The 26452-nt window shown below is 47.5% G+C and overlaps 1 protein-coding gene across 3 annotated transcripts in view; it reads right to left on the bottom strand.

The window, feature by feature from the left end:
• The window catches only part of B9D1 (B9 domain containing 1), a 391264-nt gene that overhangs the window by 119618 nt on the left and 245194 nt on the right, over positions 1-26452 (bottom strand). For all 3 annotated transcript variants that reach the window (XM_069645673.1, XM_069645671.1, XM_069645672.1), the window contains one exon: positions 15004-15066. In XM_069645673.1, the coding sequence (XP_069501774.1) occupies positions 15004-15066 (63 nt within the window). The remainder of the gene's footprint in view (positions 1-15003; positions 15067-26452) is intronic.

Below are 26452 nucleotides of genomic sequence, written 5' to 3'. Positions count from 1 at the left end.
AATAGTTCATGAAATACTTCCTTTCCCACGAATAACAAAATAGAAGTTCACCTGTTAACTATCACAGGTACCAAAGGTTCAAAGTAGTTCAGAAAACCACGTGCAGGATTGCATGCGACAGCGTATACACAGCCAGGACAGCCGCACTTGGAGACAGCGTTTCCGTGTGTGGAGATTTGGCACGCGAACAGGATACACGCAGCCCAGGACAGCCGCGCTTGTAGACAGCGTCTGCGTGGAGATTTGGCATGCGAACAGGATAGACGCAGCCCAGGACAGCCGCGCTTGAAGACAGCGTCCGCGTGTGGAGATTTGGCACGCGAACAGGATACACGCAGCCCAGGACAGCCGCGCTTGAAGACAGCGTCTGCGTGGAGATTTGGCATGCGAACAGGATAGACGCAGCCCAGGACAGCCGCGCTTGAAGACAACGTCCGCGTGTGGAGATTTGGCACGCGAACAGGATACACGCAGCCCAGGACAGCCACGCTTGAAGACAGCGTCCGCGTGTGGAGATTTGGCACGCAAACAGGATACACGCAGCCCAGGACAGCCGCGCTTGAAGACAGCGTCCGCGTGTGGAGATTTGGCACGCGAACAGGATACACGCAGCCCAGGACAGCCACGCTTGGAGACAGCGTCCGCGTGGAGATTTGGCACGCGAACCGGATACACGCAGCCCAGGAATTAGCATGTGGAGGAAAACACGCTACAAAAGGCCAAAGAAGTTGCTGAAGGGAAAGCGAGGATGCAGGTCCAGAGTTCAGCTACAAAACGCCAAAAATGAATTAATCAGAAGCAGCGATCGATGTTTCCACGCTGCTTATGTACGTACTGCCGTGACACACGTGACGGAACTAAGTCACGTGAATTTAACGACGTGACAAATGCAGACGTCGTTTTCCAGGCAATTCATCGAACAACCTCCATTTCGATTAGAACGGTCTAGCGGTTCTATGGGCGTAACTCATTCTGTATGGAGAGGTTGTTCCCGGTCCAGAGATATGTCCAGCAGGCATGACACCCATACACCAATATACGGGAGGGGTCGCAGAGGAGAAGCTCTGGGCCGCTCTACGGCTCCAGAAGGACCAAGAGAGCCGCGGCTCCTGATCGCATGCTGGCCTCTCCGTGGGCGGAGTTGGCCTTGCAGGCAGCGTGCGCTGAGGGCGGCAGCAGCACCACCAGCCCAAACTGCCCTGGACGCAGGTAGACAGCAGACATTGGCGGCGAGGCAAGGATGGAGGCCCACTGGTAGGAACAGCGCTTCCACCCCTGCGCCCTCCCGCAGTCCTCAGCGGTTAATAGGCGCCACTTACTGGCCCGCCTTTCAGCAGAGAGCGTTTTCTGCATCCCCTGTGCTGTCCGGGACCGCGACAGCTACATCAGCCCACAACACCCAGAGAGGGACAGTCCACTGGGCAGCAATCGGCCGCAGAGGCTGGCTCTGCTCCCACCTCACTGGGCCGGCCGCGCACCGGAACAAGCATAGCGGGACATGATCCATACGCGCCACACACATGGTCCAGGCCCCAGCAGCGTCCCGGGGCACATAATTAATACAACAGAAGCAGAGCCCCGAACGGGCATACCTGGCGGCAAACGCAGGCTGGTGGGCGAAGGGACGCGGGAGAGGGGCCCCTATGCTGTGGAGGACAACTGAGCAACGCGCAAGACAGGCGAGCAACACGCGGCCGGCAGACACTTGCTATCCATAGGAGCCGGTGCCTGTGGAAACACCTGGGCCCTGCAGAAGGGATTGCTCAAAACAAGATGCTACGACATCACAGCTGAGGAAGGGTAGAGAGGAAACCAACCGGCCCGACCCTTGTTTAAACCAAGTCCAACAGGCCCCTGCACGATAAAACACGGCAAGAACCCATTGAATTCGTTTAAGGCCACAACACACTCCTGGCCAATATCCGAGAAGGTGCAGGAAGGGCTCTTGTCCACAGGGCCTACCAGCACCAGTCAGCTAACAACGCCTCCGGAGCATTCTGCCCCCCGCAGACTTCATAATCGGCCTGTTCCCCAAACCCAGCAAAACAAACCACAGAACAGTACACAGAGGGATCACCGCCCTTCCCTGTAACAACACAATCCTAGCAACGTGTGGATACGTGGGGGGACACAGTCCACTCCGGAGAGTGCTGGTGGGACCGACCAAGCGACCCCCCGACACTGGCCAACACAAAAGTGTCAGTACTCCCCGGAACACCCTACCCTGCAGCCCAGATTACTCTGGACAAGCAATTCTGAAATTGTGAGTACAGAGAACCGGATAGCCAACCACTGAAGAGTAAAGGGACGAGGAGGAGACGGGAACCAGTACTGTGGCATAGTCGGCCTCGAGACCACACCATTAGTCAACCGGCATCCACGTAGCCCTGCATCTTGGCATAGACATTTCCGAACCTATTCGGACATTCACCCCCATCATTTCAACCAGAACAATCAAAACAATCACCCTTATGATGCCCAAAAACATAGTAAAAAGCAGGAAGACCGGGCCGATGGATTCCTTCACAAATTCACAAAAATCCGCCAAAAGCCCGGACCCATCGACACCCGCCACATCCTTGGTTACAGACGACACGAAATTCGATCACCTCCTAACCAAGGTGCAAAATGGGTTCCTGGCGATCAATGATAAGTTGGATGACATCTCAACAATAGGCTCCCTTAAAGCCTTAGCAGACAAAGAAAGTGCCAGGATCACAGACACCGAAAATAGAATCAGTGCAAACAAAGCAGAGAGGAAGAGGGAGGATTCAAGAGACGGTTCTTGTAGTAGTGAAGCCTAGAGAGAACCAGAGCTCTGGTAACATTGAGCTTCTGGCGGAAAGTAAGAAAAGGGACAATTCCTTTGAGAAGGAAAAGTTGAAAGTTGGACTTCTTGACAATGTCCTGGATGTGAGGAAGGAAGGATAGAGAGGAGTCGAAGATGACTACAGTTTCTGGCTTCTGATGAAGGAGAAAGGGGAGAGCCCATACACGATGGACAGAGTGAGGGGAAGGAAGAGGTAGCAGGGGTCCTAGTAGGAAGGATCTCAGACTTGCTGGCATTGAGGCAGAGATCATTGGAAGTACACCAGGACTGGATAGCAGATAGGCAGTCTGGAATGAAGCAAGGGAGTCAGCAGGCAGTGTGAAGAAGAGTTGAGTGTTGTCTGTGTAGCACTGGAAATAGGGGGAGAAGGAAGAAATTACACGTATCAGAGGAGCAAGGTAAGTGTTAAAGAGCCAGGGGCAAAAGTTGGAGCCCTGAGGAACACCACAGGTGGAGAGGGAGGTAGGTGAGGAGAAGGTGCCCAGAATGACCTGGGACGGATGAGCAGTTAAGAAAGAGGCCAGCCAGTTAGCAAGGGAGCTCAGGATATCCAGAGTTTTAGTGGTGAAGTGTGTGGCCAGTGCATTGCAGAGGGCCTGGGAAGGAAGAGGGAAGGAGGAGACTGCGGATAGATTGGCTAGTTCCCTGCAGATTTTAAAGAGCTCAGCCATGTTGTTGGAAGCACCATATACCAGAGCCTGAATGTGGGCCCTTTTCTTGGCACGGATGGAGTCTGCATGGCCTTTGGAGCAGGCCAGTTTTCAGAGGGTGTGCCTGAGGTTTGCAACTTCCTTTCCGCAGCTTTGCACTTGCGTTTCAGGGCTGCAAGTTCAGAGTTGTACCAGGTGATAAGCTTAGAGGCAGGTTTCAGGAAGATCCTCATGACTGGAGCAAGAATGTCCAGAGTGTTAGTAATGGCCAGGTGGAGGTTGCTGAGAGCTGAATCAGAAGTAGAGTCAGGGGCGGGGTGGGGGGAGCAGGACGGGGTCAAGGTGGATGCAAAGGCAGCAGCTGACACTTGTTTCAATGGACGGATGTTCGTGAACAAGATTGGTAGCGCTGGAGGAGGTGCAGTCAGGAAGCCGAGGTGAACCAGGTGAGAAGAGAGGAGAGTGTGGTCGGACCAAGAGAGTGGTGTGACCAGAGAGGGGGTGGGGGGAAGACCGAGAGAGAGAGGTCAGAATGTATGAGGGCGTCCAGAGTGTGTTCAGCTGAGTGGGTTGGACCAGAACTGAGAATGGAGAGTGATAGAGAAGTGCAGAGTCATCGACATTGGGTAGCAATAACAGGGTTGGGAAAGTGGTTCATACCTTGTACACCATTTTTCAGATAGCTTTATGAAGCACACCAAGACCGGAAAAGGCATTTAAAAAAAAAGAAAAAACACACCTGCTGAGAATTGATCAGAAGATTGCCCAAGTAATAATCTGGGTTCCAATGCTGTACCACTGGCAGCGGAGCAGGCCTGGTGGCCTTCGTTGGCTGTTGATCCAGACAAATGTCAGTGCTAGCAAGTCATGCAATTGGTGGATGTTGCACTTTCTTTCAAACACAGTTTTTTATTCATAACCAAAGGAGAGACACACAGGGCTGTCATTTTAAAACATTGTAAAAAATATAGAACGATTGGGAAACTTCAATTAAATGGTTTACATCCCTTTTTTTCTTTAGCACATACTCAATCCTCATCAATGTAACCAAACAAAATAATAACGTGCATTAAAATATAGAAGTTCATAAATCCCGGCTTACCTGCCACCACTCACACAATCAACGCAAACGTATAACAGTTGTATCGCAGTCAAAATAGGAGATTCTGGAACACATTGGTCAGGTGATTGTGCCATTCACCAGCTATTGCCACCAGGCACGTAGAAAGTACCATTTGTCAGATGTGAGCAGTTACCCCCATCATTTGCTGCGTTTGACTATCACTGTACAAGGTAAGGCCTTCAAAAGCCACAGCAACCACCTAATTGCAGAGATTTGACATCCTAAATATCAGGTACCCACTCCACTGCCATCAAAACCCCAGGAACCTGTACCTTTAATAATATCCCCAGGTACGCACACTATTATCAAGGTCCAATCAGCAAAGGAGTGTCAGGATCAAATATGCTCAGCACAGTAGTGTAGTATTTGAGCCAACACAATACAGGTTATTTGCATTTGGTTGTTCCCCTGCAACCTCTCAAACGACATGGGAACGTCAAGAAAACTAATGATTAGGGGGCACAAACAGATATGTAAAAGGATTTGGAAAAAATCGTCTTGAACCCAAAGTTAACCTTCGCAAACCATCCAACTCTTCTCCCTCAAGCTGTCTCACCACCTTACACCACTCACACAATCAACGGTTGTACACAGCAGTAAGCCATATTAATAGAGCAAAGCCTCCAGTCACATCACCGCTGTTCCTCACCCATGCCAATGGCCAATCAGGTCCTTGTACGCATCTGCTTTCTGCTACATTCCCTAAACGGGACTCTTGTGAAACAAATCACGATCTTTGCCAAAACTGCAAATTGCCATACTAACAGTATGTCAAGGGTTGTGTGGCTGTGTGTAAGGGGTGGGGGAAGGGAAGTACCTCTATTCTCGTCAATGTACTCCATGGGTTAAGCGCCTGATGCCTATACCTCGGCTTAACCTGCTGACCGTGGGTTTGAATCCCAGAGCTCACCACAAACAGCGTTCTTGTCAAAGCAACTGTGCCGAGTTCTATTCAATTCTGCATGTTGAAGGCAGTGTTACTATTTCCTTAAGCAATGTAGCTCAGTAAGTTAATGTACCTTCTACTCTATTTATTTATAAAATCACAGGGAAAGCTATGAGATTTTGGCACAAAAACACGTAATAAATTTACCAACGGAGCACATAGGTCCTTTACAATGAGGTGAGAGAATGTGACTTGAAGACCAGATGTTACATGGGAAGGTGGAAACAAACCAGAGACTAGGACAGGACAGATTGACATAGGAACGGGATGGTGTAGGAAGTGCTGAATTAAGGATGGAGGGGTGACAGAAAAGTGCTATAGGGTTGTCCATGAAGGGTAGGGAGTGAGGAAAATGGGGTATTGCCCAAATTGATCGAAAACATTTGAACGAATGGTAGATTTGACTGAATTCTGTCACTACCATTAGTTTGAATTTTTTCGATCGATTTAAAGCCAAAAATACCGAACACGAAGAGTGGGGGTTGTGAGGGTGTCTCCCGCTCCCCATGTTCGGTTATCATTCGCCTCGGGGGTTGCAGGTGTGTACCCCACAGCCTTAACATTGGTGACGGGGGACAAAAACTGCTCGGGTCACCATTTTTAATGAACGGTCAAAACGGGGGCCCGAGCAGTTATACTGCGGGCAGTCCACCTGCGAACAAAGCGTTTGCGGGCAGACAACCCAAATCCGAAAATGGGGTGATGCAGTAGTGTAGAGTGCAAGGAAACAGGATCAGAAAGAAGGAGAACTTTGAGGTTCGATTTAAATATTGGTACAGTTGGAGTAGTGCAGAGTGGGAGAAGACGAGCATTCCAGAGTAGGGGAGTGAGGTGAGAGTGTGAGCGGAAATGAGAGGTAGCACAGCAAGATTGAGTGGTGGCAATGAGGTGAGCAGAGGATGATCATAATGAGTGAGGAGGAGAGTAGGGAGTGAGCTGAGTAGATATGTATGGTGGGGTGAGTCCATGGATAGTTTTGAAGATGATATGTTTATACTTCGCCCTTTGTTTCATGGATAGCCAGCCAATCTGGCGACGGCCAGAGGAGGTAAAGGTAAAGAGAGAAAGGTTGAAAAGTGTGCGCACAGCAAAGTTGAAAAGTTTGTCCAGAGGTGAAAAAGCATAGTTGGGAAGGTCATAGAGGAGACTGGCACAGTAGTTAGATCTAGAAACGATGGAGGAGTTTAACTGTTAAACACTATTGAAAGGAAGAGGATGAAGGATTTTTCTGATATTGAAGAGGTTGTGTCTGGCTACAGTGGCAGATTTGGAGATGAAGAGCGAGAAGTTGTGTGATGGGACGAAAATGACATCAAGGTTAAGAGTGGAAGCAGTGACGTGAGGAAGGTATCCAGGGGAGAAGAGTAGAAGGAGAGAGGAAGGGCTAGCCTGTACGGCTGCGGAGTAGAGAACCTCAGTCTTAGCGGAGTGGAGCATGAGCGTGTGAGACCCCATCCAATATTTGATGGCGGAGAGACAAATATTTGAGAACAGCTCGTCGGATAAGGTGTGAAAGGAGAAGAAGATCAGAGTGTCATCAGCGAAGAGTTGATAGGAGAAGCAGTAAGAGGAGATCAGGGCGTCAAGAGCTGAAGTATAGAGAGTGAAGAGGTGGACCCATGGGGAAGGAGGATAAGTGGGGAAAGTAAAGCTGTTCCAGAACACCTGAAGTTGCTTGTGGGAATGGACAAAGCAAACCAAGTGAGAGCCTCATCTCTGATGTCAAGGAGAAAATGTAGAGAGAAGAGCCGAATGGTTGACTGTATCAAAAGCAGCAGAGAGGTGGAAAAGAATAAGAATAGATGAAAGGTGTGCATGATGAGCACAAGGGATTAAGTTGCTGACATTGAGGAGAGCTGTCTCGATGGAGAATGCTGAGGCCGGAAGCCAGATTGAAGAGGGTCCCTGAGGTTGCAAGTATCAAGAACTCCAGTTGATTGAATACTACTCACTTTAGGATTTTGGAATAGTGTGGTAGAAGGAAGGGTGAAAGTAGCAGGACAGTTAGGATCTAGACCGGTTGCTTAAGGGGAGAGATGCCAGAAGCTGTTTTATGGTATGAGGGAAAGTGGCATTGACAAGAGAGGAGTTGAAGAGGGACACAAGATGTGGAGTAGGACTGGGAGCTATGTGCATCACAATGTGCAGGGCCAGTGGGGGCAGAGGTAGGGTTAGCCTTGAGGAGAAGGGCAAGAATCTCATCAGGGTTGGTGGGGGGTAGGAGGGGCAAAGGGAGACACAGTAGCAGTAGAGGAGGGTAGGGGTGGTGGAGAAAAGTGAGCAAGAGGAGGGGATAGAAGTTAAGTAGTGAGGGTATTGTGAATAGTAGCCATTTTAGAAGCGAAGTAGGGAGCAGGATCATTAGCAGAAAGAGTAGAGGAGATGGATGTGGATTTAGGAGGCGAGAGAATTGAGTTGAGATTTCTGGAGGTATCTAGGTTGGGATGATTGAGGCTAAAAGAGAGAGATAGAAGTCACGTTTGGCAGGGTCAAGAGTAGAGGAATAGTAGTGAGATAGAGTTGAAGATCAGAGGAGTGGCTGGACCTCTGCCAAGAGCGAAGCTCTTTCCGCATTGTTGTTTTCAGGGTACTGATGTGTAATCAGAGTTGGAATCCAGGGCCGAGGAGCGGGAGGATTTAGGAGTGCGTCTAGTAACAGGGTAGTGAGAGGAGAAGGGGGCATAAAGAGCAGTGTTAAAGTTAGTGAAGGCTTCATCACTAGATGGAAAGGTGAGTTCAGCGTAAGAGAGAGTGGTGTAGGTCAGAGAGGTAGTCAGGGAGTTTGGAATAGGGAAACGTGCGCGTAGTAATAGTTGCAGTAGATGGAGAGTGGGGAAGAAGCAGGAGTGGAGATTGAGGCAAAGATGACCGAGTGATCGGAGGGAGAAAGAGAAGTGGAGATAGAGGCGAAGAGTTGAGAGGAGATGAGAATAAGGTCAAGTGAATTTCCATTTGAATGGGTGGGTAGAGAGTGGACAGAAGGCAGTTAGTGGTTAATGTGGTGAAGCAGAAGAAGGACTCGGACTATGTTAGGTCAGAGTTGAGGTTGTTTATTAAAAATCAAAGCAAAAACGCCTAACTAGCCCCATCACTATGAGGGAAGTTCCCTACATAGCAAAACTAAAACTAAGGGTGCACATCAAGTCCAAAGTAAACATCATCTGTCAGAAACATAACCACTAACTGGCCCTACCACTTTAGTAGAAAACATCTAACTAAAAGGGGCAGGGGAAAGCTTGCACCATATGATTGGTGTGTGGTCTTCTGCCTGGCACAACATGTAGACTTGCTCTTAGCCTCACATTTCTGTTAGTGCAAAATGGTATAGTCTTCACAAGCTTCAGATATAGGGCCTCATCACGAGTCTGGTGGTAACCCTTAAATGCGGCGGTAGCGCTATTACCGCCGCATTTAAGGGTCCGCCAGATCATGGCTTTGGTAGATTTCCCCTCAGCTCCAAGCTGGGCTGACATCCGCTGCAAAATTGCCGATTTTCGGCGCGATTATCGCCAGCGGGAAATCCGCTGGCGGTAATAGCGCAAATTTTCCCCATTGGGCCCAATGGGGAATGAGGAATTCCCAGATGGGCCCAATGGGGAATGGGCAATAAACCTTCCGCCAAACCCGTGATCTGGTGCTAATAGCGCCAGGGTTTGGCGGTAAGGCTATTAGCGCCAGCGCTAATAGCGGCGGCGTTACCGCCCAACTCGTGATGAGGCCCAGAGTCTGTTGGTAGAAATTATAATTATCTTCTATGTGGGTTTCCGTCTCCCCTTGATAAAGAAAACAGTCTCTTGTTTGTAAACATTCCAATCCCTCCAGGATTGCTTGAAAAGAGACTTCTTTCTTTCCCACATTCATGGCGCATGCTCCCTAAAGTCCTGTGGTAAATATCTTAGTTCTCAAGTACACAATTTATCTTAGGGCATCTGCCCACTTGGGTAATACAATTTCCTGTGGCCTCATGCTCTTCATTATCTGTGAAGCAGAGCATTTACCTTCCTTTCACACTCTTTCAACGTAGGACTTATATAGGTCCTTCATTAACAGCCTGGTCGGCTATTACAGCCTTGACATACAATGTTCGCTTCACTTTCACTGTGGTTTCCGCACGTGCATCGGTTTCGGTACTCTGTGAAACAGGACTTTTATAGGACTCTCTGGCATCCACAAATCAAAAGTGTCTGTTATCATCCCTACTGCTTTCTGAGGAACAGTCACTTGCCGGATGGAGCTCAGGGACCTGGGCTCCTCTCCAGTGTCTTGTCTCTGCGTTGGCTCCTGGGCACCAGGCCCACCATTGCTCTTCAGAGGTCGCTCCAACAGAGAAGACGGTTGTCTTCCCGCTATGTCTCGTTCCCTGACCGGAGCATCTTGCTCGGTCAAGAAACCCACTATCCAGCCTCCACCTACCTACAGTATTTTCTGTTAAAAGCATGAACGAGCTAGACGCATATCAAGAGAGTTCACTCAATCACAGTGTGTCTGACGCTGCCATATCAGTCAGGCAAAACATGATTGGATCAATAGATATGAACATTGCAGTACCTTGTGATTTCTGTACCAAAGAACTACAGAATATTAACAGTGCCTCTATTATCTCAAGTGCAATAGCTGCTCCTAAAACATGAGATATTCTGCAAAGTCCCACCAATGTGAGATCTTTTTTACTATGTTTCAGAGCTCTAAGGAAAAATCAGTCATAATTTCATAGGAACATCAATTGGAAGTTTAAAAAACCATATTTATCAAATTACGAGGTCGATATAGCTTGATCTTTAATTTCCTGAAATAAAATTATATGGGTAGCAGAGTCTCTGAAAATGAGGTCTGATGATCAGATGCCCCTTTCACAATTCTCCATTCTAGAAAAGCACAGTTTACATGCTACTTGCACCTCTCAGGAGCAGTTTTGTGGTTTGGTAACAAGGCAGCCACAATGTGGCATGTGTATTCCTGCCAGCACCTTCTGGAATCAAAAGTCCAACACATCAGGATCTGCTTTTTAACTGGGGGAAATCCTGAGCCTAACAAATTATATAATTGTGGGCACCAGGATCTGGTGGAAGATGTGAAATGTAAATGGAAATCACACCTGGTTATGACATAGTGCTCTCTAGGACTCGTATATCATTTTATGGTTAGCTCGGTGGGCAGTGACTCAATCATGAAAGGTTGGATGATTATTCAGTTGTCTGGGCTGAATTCAGCCAAAGCAGCAACCACATTTATGCCACCCAGCAAACCCTGTGTTCGTTCCCTTTGAGAAGGCTTATCGCCTTCTCCAGGGTACATGAACTCTCCCATGGTGGTTAGAAGGGAAACAGTGCTACAAAGGCACCTCTGTAAGCACAATGCCAAACTCACAACAGCATGCTAATTACCGTAGACCTTTTTATCTAGGCAAGCGGGGCAAGGGGACCGAGTAGCCCAGTAGTGAACTACAGTGCACAGAGGGTTCTGTTGGTTTCAAATGTTTTCTAAAGTGGTTGACGATTGTTTGATGCAGTAGAATGCAGGAAAACAGCTGCTTTGCTTGTGGTGTTGTGAGACCCAATCGAGACTCCTTCCTTATAAAGGCAACAAGCCAAGGAGAATTGGTTAGAAGCAAGCCTGCTGTAAGTTGTCCAATCCTTTATTTGGCGGGTCAGAAGAAGGACATTGACACTGGGTTGACATTATCAATCAGTATTTAGTCAATAATAAGATAAAGGCCAAACGTTCCCTATCGCTATGTGGGTATTCCCTGCCTGTATAAATAACTATGGTGCTAGTCTGTCATCGGTTAGTCGTCAAACTAAAAAGTTTGCTGTCCAAAAACGAATTATAACTGACCCAAAGCACTATTCTATCAAAATAAGGGCAGGAGAATATCTCTCTTCTCCAGATTGTCTTCTCTTGCAATGTTCTTCCTTCACTTCAGACTTCTTATTAGTAGGTTAACCCTAAATAGTTTCTTGTCACCTTCTGCACAGGTTCTTGCAACTCATTTACAAATTCTGATAATGAGACAAGCCAACTGCGAACCTCGGGTACTTTCTGTGCTTCTGATGTATTGGCACATGAAAGTAAGCATCCTGAAGGTCCAGTGACACCAACCAATCCTTGAGTCGAAGGGCCTGAAGGATGCGAAAGAGTTACCATCTTGAACTTGTCCTTCCTGAGGAACTTCTTTAAGCATCTCAAGTCCAAGATGGGTTGCACTCCTTGGTCCTTCTTTGATATTAGGAAGTAAGGAGAGTACCAACCTTGGTTCCTCTCTGCTACAGGCCCGAATTCTATCGCACCTTTCTCCAAAAGGGTGAAAATCTACTTTTGGAGGAGTGGATCTGGAACCAAGGTTGATCTTGCTCTTGGGGGGCAATCATAGGTCTTTTCAGGAATGGTAGGCAGTATGCGTCTGCTACTGTTTGTAGGACCCATGCATCCGAAGTTATGCTTCGTCAACTATGGACATGGCAAGACAGTCTTCCCCCTACCACAGTTTTGTGGTTGAAGGAGTCATTTAGCTGTTCCACCTGCAGCTGAGGGTAACTCTGCAGGTGCTGAACGGGGAGTCCTTCCTCCTCTACCTCTTCCATGATGGGGTCTTCTTGGACCTCTTTATGCAAACTGGCCTCTTCCTCTAGAAATGGAAGAATAGAAACAAAAAGAACAACCTCTCCATCCTTGACCTGTAGATTGAGGTTGTCTTAGCGCTGCCCCCAAAGATTTAGCTGCAGCTCTGGAAGCTTGCAGTTTTTCTAGACTGCTGTCAGCCTTCTCTCCAAAAAGAGAAGTACCATCAAACAGCATGTCTAACAGAAGTGCCTGGACATCTGCCGAAAATCCAGACTTTCTCAGCCAGGACATGCGTCTAAGTACCGTGCTGGCAGCCATGGCTCTACTGGTCAAGTCCACCGTATCTAAACTAGATTGCAGGGATTGTCTCATGGCATCCTTGCCATCTTGTATCAGGCTTAAAAAGCCTTCTCTCTCTTCACCCTCTGGTATGTGCTCTGCTGCTAGAGCAGCCACACCCCAAAGGGTATGGGTGTATTTCGCTAATGCACTGGTAGCATTGGCAGATTTTAATGCCGTACTTCCTGCAATAAAAACTCTTCTAGCCAAAGCCTCAATTCTCCTATGCTTCTTATCTGCTGGAGCCTTCTTATCTGCCGGCGCAGAATGATAGACTGCAGGCTTTGAAGATGCTGGTGCTGCTTGAACCACTAAACTTTCAGGCGTTGGGTGCCTGTTCAGAAATGGAGGATTCACTGACACAGTCTTGTATTTCTTTGACAATAACTTATTAACAGATGTAATAGAATATGGTTTCAACCAGCTTTCCAGTGACCCTTAACCTCAGGGCTGCATGGAATGGCAGTAGAGCTTCCCTAATTGGTGCACTGTCTAATATGACAGTGAGATCATCACTTTCCACAGTGGCTGCAGGTCTGGACAATCCCAGATACTCAGCTACTTTACCAATAACCATTCTGTATGAAGAATCGGTGTAACCAACTCAGCATTACCAAATTATGTCTCTGGGGATGTTTCCCAAGGTTTATAGCGACATCTTCGAATGCCTTTTTCTCGAATGAAAAAATGTCAAATTTATGTATTTATTTTTATGGGGGTCCCCCCCAACCCTGTTTTTTTTTATTCACTTTGTTTACTATGTAACCAAAAAAAAGATATAAAATAAAAAAATAATATTCAGAATTTTTTTTTCAACATTTTTTTTTTTCGACAAAAAGGCATTCGAAAATGTGCATTCGAAAATTTAACTGGATACCGTTTCCCAACTACTGGTTTCCTTTAATGCATCTACAAGATTCTGCATCTTGGATTCCTCTGATATTAATTCCTCTGGTACATTTGGGGTTCCATATTCATACCCAGGAGGGGGCTGATCCTCTTCATCATCTTGAAAGATAGAACCTATTTGCCTAAAGAAATCAGGTCTTGGAATAGGTTGAAACAATTTAGGCTCGGGAAAGATTTTACAATCTTCGAGAGCGAAGAATGTTCCGATGAGGTCGAAGGCGTCGAAGGTTTCAACGGTTTCTTCGAAATTGTCGACGAATGCATCGACACGTTATGTTGTTTCGAAGGTACAATATGAATTATATGCCTCGAAGGTTCATGTGACAAACATTTCGAATCCTTCAAAGAAGGCTTCGATGCTGATAGTGAATGTTTGGAGCTAACAGACACTGGCTTTTTCTTGTGCGTCGAAGAAGATTCCTTCGATTTATGTCGAGGAACCTCTCTTCTCGGGCTCTTAGGCGCACGAGAAGGAGACACACAGGACTCCCTACCGGTCTCAATAGACGCCGACTGTTGTGATTTTCTCCGACTCCTTTTGAGGAACACTCTGAGAAGCCTGCCTTTTAAAAATGTCCAGAATGTTTCTCACTCACTGGAGCAGAGTTCTTTTTTGGGCCACTCTTTCAGAAGAGGATGATAAAGACGATGAGGACCTGCAACGCTGTTTCTTAGCCTTTTTATGGGAAGAGGATGACTAGCGTCGTGAACCGGACCACAAACACCTATGTTTCAAATGTTTTTTAACAGGAGAGACATCTCATGAATTAGAGGAAGATTTCCTCTTTGAAGGGTTAAGGGCTGGGAATCTGGGAGAGGGCTTACCTGCGTCAAGTTTCACCTTCCTTTCCCGTAAGGCCTTAACCATCATCGACAGACCGGAGCCACAGTCATCAACCTTGTGGCCCGATCCAAAGCATCACAGACAAAAACTGTGCAAGTCTGTAATCGACATCTTGGCCCGAGAGATTGAACAGTGCTTGTAGTCGTCTTTTGTGTGGAAGCCATTTCTCGAAGTAAATTTGATCACTGAGGTGAGTAGCTCCGAAGCACGCATCGACGTGGAAAAAACAGAACTGACGTAACATGCGTGCCAATATATAATCAATGTCAATGTCACAAAAGACGCTACAGATGCCATCGAGGACCAAGATTCGACGCTGCACAACGTTTGACCCTATGAAAACATTTTCCGAAGCAAGCTGCAAGCAGACTGGAATATATCTAAGATGAGGAATACGTGGGAGGACACAATCCATTTGAAATAAGAGTATGGCTTTAGTTTTATTCTCCCCATTTTGCATGCAGTCACATTGGCATCATGCAGATTAATCTGAGCCTAACAAATCCCCCTTGCGTTTAAAAGCTATAGTCATCATTTCCTAAAGCATGCAGCATTATGCACCCTTCTCAATTCTGAATTCCCCCATTCACATTTCTTAAGGGACAAAGTCCCTGGTAATAGCTCCCATTTTAATGCTCTGTTGACACCAATTATGTTCCCTTTGTTGAATTGGTCAAGTGACAGCAACCACAGTATGCTTGCTTATTAAGCTACACATTTAGTGAAAGGTTAATCCAGTAAATACATTAAACTATGTAATGGAAAAACATGGTACCAGTTTCTAGATTCAATGCAGATTACCTTGTAAACTTTTGTAGCTTAGATGTGGACTCTGGAACAAACATAGGCAATGTTCTTTTATGTCTAAAACAAAAATGAGAAAAAGACTACATTTATATAACTGAGTAACACATGGAAATAGTACGTATTACATACTGGAACTGTTTGGGTTCATCCATCCATGCCAGTCATCAGGCAGAGATTACTTGCTAGAATGAAATGATCATAAAAAATACAGCTTTACCATGGTGCCTACCCACTTAATTTCATTTGTTTTCCCTGTACCGTATGAGGGTGTTGTGGGAGAGGGGGGAAATTGCAAACTTTATTGTAACTGTTGTGTATCATGATTCATAGTTATCCCATATATACTCGTAAGAGAGGTAGATTGGTTCCATGTAAATCTACAACAGGTAAGCATGCTGCAGAATGAAGATTTTCCGTAATAACTTTCAGAAAAGTCTTGATTCCATTAAAGACACAGAGGCAAGCATTATGCTTTAATGTTTTAGAATTGGCCGTTGGGGGCAGTTTTTGACGTGTGGCAGCCAAAGAGGCAGCCGTACTAGGGCGCATCTGTATACGCAGCATGAGGTGGTGCCACCTCCCTGCTGCGTATGCGGGAGCGCGGCTTCACGCTCCTTATGTGGTTGCAGTGCACCACGGAGTGCGTCCGCCTGTTCGGGCTCAGGTGCCAGCACTGTGCGATCCTGCATGACTGTGGTAGAGTCGCCTCAGAGCACTGCCTAGCGCTGTGCATACCGACGCACCCCAATGCCTGCTTCTGCCAGTGACTGCCTTTTTGGTAGGCGCACGTCGGAAACTGCCCCCAACAGCCAATTCCAAAATATTAAAGCATAATGCTTGCCTCCGGTCTTGACATAGAATTACAGTTACTTGTAATTTATTCTACATGAACATTGCAGCTTATATACATTCACATACTCAGAACAGAATACAAGCAGTAAAACGAAGAGCTGGTGGAGCAGGTTGATTTAAACTTAGTCTAATGGAAGTTGCTGACTTGCCTTGCCCACTGATTACTTGCTCATAAGTCCACATCAAGAAAGTATTTTTTGGTGAAAGTGTATGTCAGGCTTGCAGATGACTTGCAATGAAACAGCAGCATGAAACGTAACAGTCGCTGTATTACCCCTCCATAAAATGTGCCCTCACAGGCCTGCAAGTCGCTCTTTCAGCTGTACTATGGCGGGACATGAAGCGGGATACAATAAGCATGTTTGTGCCATTTGTTGAATGTACAAATTACATACTGGTCAGGAAAATTGATTACTTAGTTCTGTAGTATTAATGTGTCAACACCAGCTGGAGTAGAAAGGTTCCTAAAAAACGGTGGGGAAAGGGAGCCTATGACTAATAGAAAATTGCAATGGAACTTTAGACAGTACACACTTTGCTTTGATTACTCAATAGAGTAGACCTAGCCAACATTATGGTGATTTGGAACACCTTTTCCTAACACATTTATTGGTAGTTTTGTGCATGGTTTAAAATGACGCTATGATCTTCCACATTAACACTATTTAGCTTCTGCGCTTTTGCAAATGTGTACAGTGAAAGTCTTCTCCACAACCCCTTTCTGAACTGCTTTGCAAGAGTGTTTGGTAAAAAAGATTAACTTATTGTTAGTTGTTGTGTAGTAGTTGATGGCCGGTGGATAAATGGATGAGTGAAAATTACTTAAAGCTTAATCCCACTAAGACCGAAATGTTGAACACTGAGGCATCAAAGTTAGAATTGTATACCTTCTGGTACCCACTCAGTCAACATCGGTCAAAAGCAATGTTGTGACCAAATATGATAAACTATCCTTAGAACCACATAGGACTCATGTTGTAAAAGTCTGTTTTTATATCCTCTTAAGGATCATGTTCCTATACGTTAAAGGGCTCACATCAAAGCCAGAAACAATCTCTCCAGTTCCATATCATGTGGCGTGTCAGTGTAGCACACCTTCCGTTACATGGGGAAACCAACTTACAGAGGGATGAGGTGGTCTAGCCACTGCCATGTCTGTTACCCAGAGGGTGGAAGGAGCTGAACTCCCATTGCTCTGTTTTTCCCCCAGAGATATAGCTGCTGGTTACAGATGCCATCAAACTTGAGGGAGAAGCAAAACAGGGAGAATGTGACAAGGCCAGTGCCATCACCTTGCACATGGAGAAAGAGTAGCCCAGAGGAAGAACCATGAGCCGCTTACCCTTGCTAGTGCTAGTATTAGTGAATGCAGGCACCTGCCAACCACTTAACCGTGGCCGTGAGGCAGTTTGCCATGCGCTCCGCTCATGAAGGGGATGCGAAACACACAAACATGTCAAGACCCACACTGATGTGATTAAGCAGTTCAGGATGGACTGCGCCTCTGTGGGTGGGACAAAGTCTGATTTGCATAAAGTCATTGCCAGTGGCGTCGCTGGGGGAAGGGGAGGCTGAGGGGTTATAGTCCAGGGCTTTTGGTTGTAGCCCCGGATAGGTGGTCAGGGGCTACAACCAAAAGGCTAGCTAGCCCCGATTCCCAACGGTCCCGGACATTAGCATAGCCCCAGATCTTTACCAGACGTAGCAACACCCCGGGTCTTTCCCCTTTTGTAATGGCTTGGAAGTCGAAGAACGATGGTCTGGAGGGTTGCCTAGAGCAATGTCGAGGTTAAGATTAATTTTAATCCTTCCAGCCATCACCTCTTTTGTTTTGCTATAGTCTGTCCAGAAAAGGAAGATCGAGCACTGCGTGGCTACACAAACCGCCACAGTTTGGTAGTCGCAGCATACTGCCAACTCCAAGCTTATGACAAGAAGCAGGAAGGGGACCTCGACTCCTTCATAGACCGCCTCTAGACATCCGAATCCTGGCCCGGGTAGAATAAGGGAATCCCCGGATGGCCATGGAGGAGAGAATGGGCGTGCCTTACCCTTTTTAAGCTTTCCCACCACATATACACTTCCCGGGAGGGGAAGATAATCATAGATAGGTCAGGAGCCCTAGACCAATGCTCAGAGAAAAGAAACTAGTAGCGACAACTCATCCCACAGGGAACTATAATCAAAAGGGAACTATTCCCCAGGGAACTATTATACAAATAAATAAAAGAACAGAGAAAAATAGTGAAAATCCATGAAAATAAAAATTAAACAGTCACCACTGAGAGAAGGGAGAACACAGAAAAGTCTCCGCTTTCAGAGATAGTAGTAACGCCTCCTAAAGAAAAGTGAGACAAAATAGAAGACGCTGAATCTGATAGTGTAGAAAAAGAGACAGAAGTGTAAGAAACCCCTAGATGGGAAAGCCAACCGGATAAAATAAAAAATATAAATCAGGAAAGTCCAGAAACTAGAGGTAGCCTCCTGCCAAGGGATTCTGAAAATTCTCCTCTGAAAAGAGAAGACAGAAAAGAGTCTGCGGAAAGCAGCGATACACCTACTCGGGAGGGTAGCTCAGGGGCAACGTTCTCACCTTGGACGCAAGACCACACGGAGCAACACAGGTTCGATCCCCGGGTCTGCGCTTAGAAACACCTGGGAATTAAGCGCGTTATAAATAACCAATTATAATTAGTCAATTTCCAAGTGCGTGCTTATTCTGACAGGTTCCCGAGCCAACTCACATGAACGTGATCACAAAGAAGGAAATTAACACATGGTGCTGACCCAAGGTAAGATTCACGAAATAAATCACATCAAGAAAATACATGCTGAGCTTGCCAATAACTCAAACGTTCATTGTATACTAGAGTCTAAATAAGAACAAGTTACTTACCCCTGGTAACGTTCTTTTGACTGGATGTTCCTCCAACGTATGCCTCATCTTTGACATGTAGTGCCCAAAGCTCGGCTGCTTCGGAAATGTTTTTGCCAGAGGACGCCCTGCATCGATGGCGTCGGGTCGATGTCCTTCGAAGGCCTAGGTCAAGGGTGACGTCATTGGATGTTCCAAGTAGCACGCACGGCGCGCGTAGCCTCAGTTCTTGTTTTTTCCCCCCTCCTCATGTAGCAGAAGTGGTCACAAATCGGGCCTGACCATACTCAGCCTTGTTGGAACAAAAACTGTAATAGCATGGGAAATTCTACAAAGGGGTAGGTTGGGAGGGCGATGAGGAATACGTTTGAGGAACATCCAGTCGAAAGAACGTTATCTTCGAATGGATTGTGTCCTCCAATTGATTCCTCATCTTTGACAGACTCCCAAAGCAGTATCCATGAGTGGAGGAGGGTGAAGAATTTAGTAAGATTTGAAATTAAAGGGCAGAATAAAAGGACTGCCTTGCCAAATGCCATATCCCAAGCATGGGAAATATCCAGGGCATAATGCTTGGTAAACGTGTGTATTGAAGACCACGTTGCAGCATCACATATGTTTTTTATAGGGCTTTGCAGGGCTGTCGACATTGCTATGCCTCTGGTTGAATGAGCACGCACGCCCTCAGGAGGGACCTAGCCCGCCAAAGTATAGCATTCAGAAATAGTGAGGATAATCCACCTAAACAAGGTCTGCTTAGAGACAGCCTGGGCGAGTTTGTGCCCGTTATACCCCACAAAGTGCTGGTCATCCACTCTCACCTTGGACATTCTGGAAATATAAAAGGTCAAAGTTCTCCTAGGGTCCAACCTATGAAGCCTTTCCTCTACCTTACCAGGATGCGGAGGAGGCTAGAAGGCAGGTAGCACAATTTTCTGACTCAGATGAAAGTCCGAAACTACCTTAGGTAAAAAGGAGGGTCTGACTCTCAACACAACCCTGTCCTTGTGGAATACGGTAAAGGGTGGCTAGGAAGAAAGTGCCTGGAACTCGCTCACTCTACGTGCAGATTTAAGAGTAACCAACATAACAGTCGTAAAGGTTAACAACCTTAATGGACAGGAGTGCAAAGGTTCAAATGGAGCACCCATCAAAAACATTAAGAACAAGTTAAGGTCCCAAACCAGAACCTGAAATGGCGAAGACGGGAACACGTTTGTGAGCTCTTTCAGAAATTGAGTAACCAAAGGAATCTTAAAATAAGAGCATTCCTCGAATGAGCGCTTAAAGATTGAGATTGCTGCTAGGTAACCTTTAACGGTCCCCAACTGAAGACCCCTGTGGGTTTAAGAAAGCAAAAAGGATAGTACATCATGCGTCAAACACTGAAAAGCATTGACATTCTTGTCCCTGCACTAGTCGCAAAACTTATTCCAATGGCAATGGTACAAAGACTTTGTCGCCGGCCGCCTGGCTGAAAGCAACACCTCAATCACGTCATCAGGGAGGTCCCAATCCTTGTATCTCAACCTTTCAGAAACCAAGCATGAAAGTTGAGAGTCTTGACATCTGGATGGAGAACCCGACCTTCCTCTCGCGAGAGAAGATCCTCTCTTTGGGGAAGACGCAACAGAGGACAGATAGACATTTCCAGAAGGTCCGGGTACCACGCTCTCCTGGCCCAATCCGTTGCAACTAGGATTATGAGGAACCCGAACCATTAGAACCGCCTGAGAACTTGAGGAATGACGGGGACAGGAGGAAATGCATACAGTAGTGGAAATTCCCAATCCACCACAAACACGTCTCCTAGAGCTCCTCTCTGAGGAAATACCCTTGAGCAATACTGCTCGCACTTCAGGTTGGCAGCAGTTGCGAACAGATCCACTTGCAGGGTTACCCAAAGGGCGAAGACCTCCTGAGCTTTCTCCCACTCGTGGGAGACTGCGCTCTGCCTGCTCACAGCGTCTGCCGTCGTGTTCTCCTCTGCGGCCAGATGCACTGCCACTAGGGAGATTCCTTCCTGAATTGCCCAGAACCAGAGCTGTATCGCCTCTTTGCACAGTGGTAGTGACCCTACACTGCAGTATCAGGACATTTTTCCCCCCGTACAGATGGCAGGAAAGCCTGCAGTGCTAGCCTGATTGCTTGCAGTTCCAAAATATTGATGTGAAGTTTGGAATCTGATGGAGACCCACGACCGCAGATAGTCAGATCGTTGGCGTGAGCTCCCCACCCTGCGAAGAAAGCATCCGTCACTACAGTCACCTCCGGCCATGGCTGCCAAAAAGGTTCTCCCTTCATGAGGCTGTCCTCGCAGGCCCTCTACAGAAGATCCTTTGAGTGAAACCCTGACCGGAACCTGAAGGCGAACCGACAGCTTGCCCGAGAACTGGGACCATTGAGTCCTGAGCGCCCACTGAAAGGACCTCATTCTCAGATGGGCCTCCAGCACCAGAAAAATGCAGGATGCCATGAGGCCGAGCAACCTTAAGAATTCGAAGGCCGGAAGACTCTGGGAAGTCTGGAACTTGGTTACCATCTGTAGAATGTTCTGAGCCCTCACCTTGGGTGGCAAGCACTTCCCCAAGGATGTGTCTAAGACAGTCCCGATGTACTGGAGCTGTTGGGAAGGTGGCATATGGGACCTCTTGAAAATAAGCATCCTGAAGGTCCAACAACACCAACCAACCCTGAAGTTGGAGGGCCTGAAGGATCTGCGAAAGAGTGACCATCTTGAACTTGTCCATCTTGAGGAACTTGTTCAAGCATCTCAAGTCCAAGATGGTTCGCAGTCCCCAGTCCTTTTTGAGAATCAAAACATAAGGGGAGTACCAACCCTTGTTCCTCTCCGCCACAGGCACTGGGTTCTATAGCATCTTTCTCTAGCAGGGTCAATATTTCCTGCACAAGGAGCAGATCCGGAACTCTCAAAGAGTGTACTCCTGGTGGATTGTTATGAGGCTTACGGAGAAAAGGAAGGCAGTACCCATGGGTAATTGTTTCCAGAACCCACGCATCCGAAGTAATGGCTCGCCATTCTTCCAAATGCTGAGACAGCCTGCCCCCTACCGGTGAGCTTTGACCGAAGGCCTCAGAGCGATTTTGAAGCAGCAGTAGCAGAGCCTGATGGCAAAGAGGCTATTGCTTGAGCAGCTTTGGCACCTCTACCTCATTCACCATGAGGAAACTTATGTTGGCCTCTTTGACTGGCCATTCCTCTCGCCCTTCCAAATGAGGAGTAACAACGAAAGGAACTACCCCTCCATTGTTTTCCCCTAGGACGAAAAGGCTGAGGCTGCTGAACAGCTGCACCCAAAGACTTGGCGGCTGCTTCAGAGGTCTGCAGCTTCTCAAGGCTCTCGTCAGCCTTGCTGCCAAGAAGTTGAGACCCGTCAAAAGGCATGTTCAGAAGACTAGCATGCACATCCAGTGCAAAACCAGACGTCCGCAATCGCGCATATCAGTGTATCCCGGTGCTCGTAGCCATGGACCTGCTGATACTGTCTGCAACATCCAACCTAGACTGAACGGATTCACACATGGGCTTCCTTGCCGTCCTTAACAAGGGCTAGGAAGCCTTCCCTTTCCTCCCCTTCGGGAATATGCTCAACCGCCATAGACACGCACTCCCACAGAGTGTATGAAAATCTTGCTAAGGCACAAGAGGAGTTGGCCGCCTTCAACACCAGGACCACCAGACTCTCAGGAGTGGGGTGAGATGACAGCCGGGGTGTTACGCTCACCTGACTCCCACGGAGGCGCTGGCCTGGTTCACGCTGCTGACCTTTTCTAAGGTGATGCGCAGGGTTCGGAAGACGGACTGGACTGGGCCCCCAAATCTGGCTTGTCTGGCTCGCAGAAGTATCCTTCTGTAGGTGAAAATAGGGGATTAACTGTCTGCGGGGTAATGCAATCGGCCTCCCACTTTCCCCTCTCACCCTCCTCGAAACCCTTCTGTGATTCCTCGTAGCGTCTCACCTTAGGGTCTGGAAGGATGAGCTCTCCATCCTGCTTCTGATGCAGGGGCGCATTGGTATCCAGTTACTTCACTGGATTCTCGGATTGGTGAGAACCAAACTTGCTTGGCTTCCAGGTAAGTTTTTTGATAAGAGGTTCACCTTGTGTCCATGCATTAATGTACTAATGCTAGTGTCTTTTTCCCCATAGGGGCCGGGGTACGGAATGCCGGGGAACAGGCACTGACCCGAGATGAGAGGTGAAATCCTTGTAGAAATCAGGTAAGTCTTTAATGAGAGTTTTTTGGTAATGTCTTTTCATTCGCTCATTAACGCTGATGTCTCTTTTTCCCCTTAGGGGCCGGGGTCCGGAAATGCCAGGATGCGGCGCGGACCCGAAATGAAGAGGGAATGAATCAACAGGTAAGTCTTAACATGGAGATTTAGCTTTCCTTATTCCCTTCTCTCTCTCACCTTTTGTTCTGGTCTTTTTCTCCCTAGGCGCTGGGGCGTGACTGCGAATCCGGATGATCGCTGCTGAACATGGAGGCGCCCTGTAAAGGTGAGTGGAATGCGGCGCTGCAGCGATCGACGCGATGAGCTTTTAAATAAAGCTTTTCCTTTTTAGGATTGTCGGCGAGATGTCTCCGGGAATGCGGATTTAGCAGGTAAGGACTTTTCCTTCTTCTGTTCTCTTCTTCTCTTCCTTTGCAGGTGATCCAGGATGCTGGCAGGCGTGGCAGAAGTCAGGATGCAGGAGCAGACACGGTGAGCGTCCAGCTGCTAGATGCAGAACAACGCGAAGCGTGTGTAGCTGTTCGGGTGGGGTTTAAATAGCCTTGGAAGAAGTTCCAGGTATGTATCCTTCCTCCAATCAGGTATGTATCCTTCCCCGACCACGCCCGGATGGTAAATTAGTCCCACAGGTAAATTAGTTCCTTTCAGGCCTCAAGGAGGCTGGGATCCTGCAGCATGGTCTGCATCAGGTAAGTGCACCCAAGCACTCCCATAATGAGCCTGGCGCCTCTGGCGCCAGGACTGATGTCTTTTATGAGCCTGGCGCCATAGGCGCCAGGACACTGTCCAAAGGGCCCATATATGGGGTTGCTGGGTCCTTCCTTGGGGACTGGATGTCCGCTTTCGGGGACGCAGGGCTTGAACCGGCTCCCCGGGAGCGGGCATCATGACACGGGGTCGCTACTGGATGGGCAGTATTTTCGTGTCAGAGACTTGTTTACCGCCGGATTAGTCTCTGGGGTTTCCCAATTCTTGGCCACCCAGTTCTGCAGAGCCACAAGAAATGGCAATATGGGATCTGTAGGAGAACCTTGATCCAAAATGTCCATAAGATCATCCGTATCATATCGGGCAGTAGGCCTGGCCCAGCACAAATACTCCACCACTCTCGACATAAGTTGGCGGTACGAGGAGTTAGCATGCGCCCCAGGGTCTGGTCTGCCGAGCTCTGGTGAAGTGTCTATACCACTTGCATTATGCAAGATTTCACAAAGATTCTGCATCCTACTCTCCTCCAAGATGAGGCATTCGGGCACATTAGGGGTCCCAAACTGGAGCCCAAAAGATGCCTCACCATCATCAGAAAGTTCCTCGTCCTCAAAAATGGAACTGAGAGACTTAGTTTTTCTGAGGTAAAGGATTATACCTTTTCTCAGGTATCACAGCCAGAGGCTTCAAAGTCGACAGGCACCGTCTTTGCAGGAGGTTCCACCGTAACCAGGGGTGTCACCGGTAAAGTTGGCACCAACATCGAGGGCCTGGATGGGGTGGAGGATCCGACAGGCACCATCAACAGGCGTGGGGCTGATGGCGTCGACGGCTTTGATGGTGTTGATGGCTTCGAGGGTTTGGACTGTTTCAGTGTAGACGAAGACTGTGACCTTTCATCACGCCTCAAGTGATCCTTACGAACCTTATCCAAATGAGGCCTCAAAGGCTCTCGATGAGGATCACGCCGTTTACTCTGGCTCGAGGACACACGAGTATCTGGCCGAGACAGTTCCCTGCCGGCTTCGACAGCAGGGACGGACGGTGCCTTGCCCTGTTTTTTGAAAATGTCAAGCATTTTTACCCAGAAAGCTTCCCACTCTGCAGGCGTCGAATGTTTGGACGGACAACTCACCCTCTCGGGGGTGTCGCCTGAAGAAGACTAGGAAGGCGACCGGCGGTGCCTGCTCCTCGAGCGCTTTGACGAGGCGTACGAGTGTCGGGAACCACTCCTGGACCATGAAAGATGGACCTTCTCCCTCGGAAGAGAATCACCTCTCGACTCATCAGTCAAAGGCCCAGCAGATCAGGACTTATGGGGCTTGGACACCTTGCCTACCTTCAGCTTCCCCTTTCGTTCCCGCAAGGCCTTTCCAGTCATCGACTGGCACTTTGAGTGCGTATCCATGTCATGGCCCCGGCCGAGGAACCACAGACAAAATGCGGATCCGTGATGGACCTCTTGTATCTGCAGCCCCGGCATTTTTTGAACCCAGAGAGAGGTGTCGGCAGAGTGGAAGACCAAGACATACAGAAGAAAATCTTCACAGCAAATGTTAGAAAGTACGAGGCGCGCTGAGTTTCATGAAGCAAACACGTTTGTGGAAAAAACGAAACTGAGGCTTTGGGCGCCGTGCGTGCTACTTATAACATCCGATGACGTCACCCTTGACGGAAGCCTTCGAGGGACATCGACCCGACGGCATCGACGCAGGGCGCCCTCTGCCGAAAAAAAATTCTGAAGCAGCTGAGCTGTGGACACTACATGTCAAAGATGAGGAATACGTTGGAGGACACAATCCATTTGAAGGTAGGTTCTATGCTCCCGTTCAGATACAAGGTCAGTGTGATTGCGAGAGTCATAAAATCCCTCTCAAAGTTCTTCTAGGAAAACAAACATTTTGACGGAAATGATTCTTCTATAAATCGGATTGCGTATCTTCAAATCAAAATGGGCAACAATGAAACAACCAGTGATCATTGTAGCTCCAGAAGATGCACCCTATTTACTGGGGAATGGTTTCCTTCAGAGGCTGTCCACTCTGACTAATTGCATGGACAAGGTTCTCTGGATCCAAACAAACCATCCCATCAAGCTGAAGAGTAGTGCGAATTAGGCCAGTCTGAATGGCACTTGCCATTTGATTGAACAGTACCCCAACCTAGTTGAATTTCATTTTCAGAATAATCAGGTTCCCAAGATCACCGTTATCTCTGTAGAACAGAGTAGTGAGGTGACCTCATCTTAAAGGAAAATGAATCTCCCGCCCAACAACAAATGGTGTTCCATATTGGAAGGAGATACTTTGAAGTTCTACACTCAGGATGCTCCAAAGAAATCTAAAGTTCTTCTGAAACAGCCCAGAAAAATATATTAATAATTTGACCGACATTCCGAAAAAGGGTGAACACACATTCTTCCCCATTCATAAAAATGGGGAGGGTTTCTGTGCTAGCAAGAATCTGTCTAAACATTGGGAAAATCTTCATAAGCTAAGCACCGATTCAGCGAGTCCGAAGAGAGAAGACCATTCCCTGCTTTAATGTGACAAGTAAATGGGAAGTTGGTCTGGAAAACCAAGATTCAAAACATATAATAAATACCTAACAGGTGTATGTTAAAAATTACCATTGGTGATAAAAATGTATATTGAGCATAATTGTTAGATATGTCACTTCTGAATTTTATCTGGGTAGCAATATTCTCAATTCATTTACAATTTGTCAAGCCTATGGGGGGGTAACTCAATGG

Source organism: Ambystoma mexicanum, chromosome 2p (genome assembly GCF_040938575.1).
Source record: "Ambystoma mexicanum isolate Mex_15411 chromosome 2p, UKY_AmexF1_1, whole genome shotgun sequence".
Lineage (NCBI taxonomy): Eukaryota > Metazoa > Chordata > Amphibia > Caudata > Ambystomatidae > Ambystoma > Ambystoma mexicanum.
Note: the sequence above shows the minus strand (reverse complement) of the source record. Positions and strands in the feature narration are given on the sequence as shown.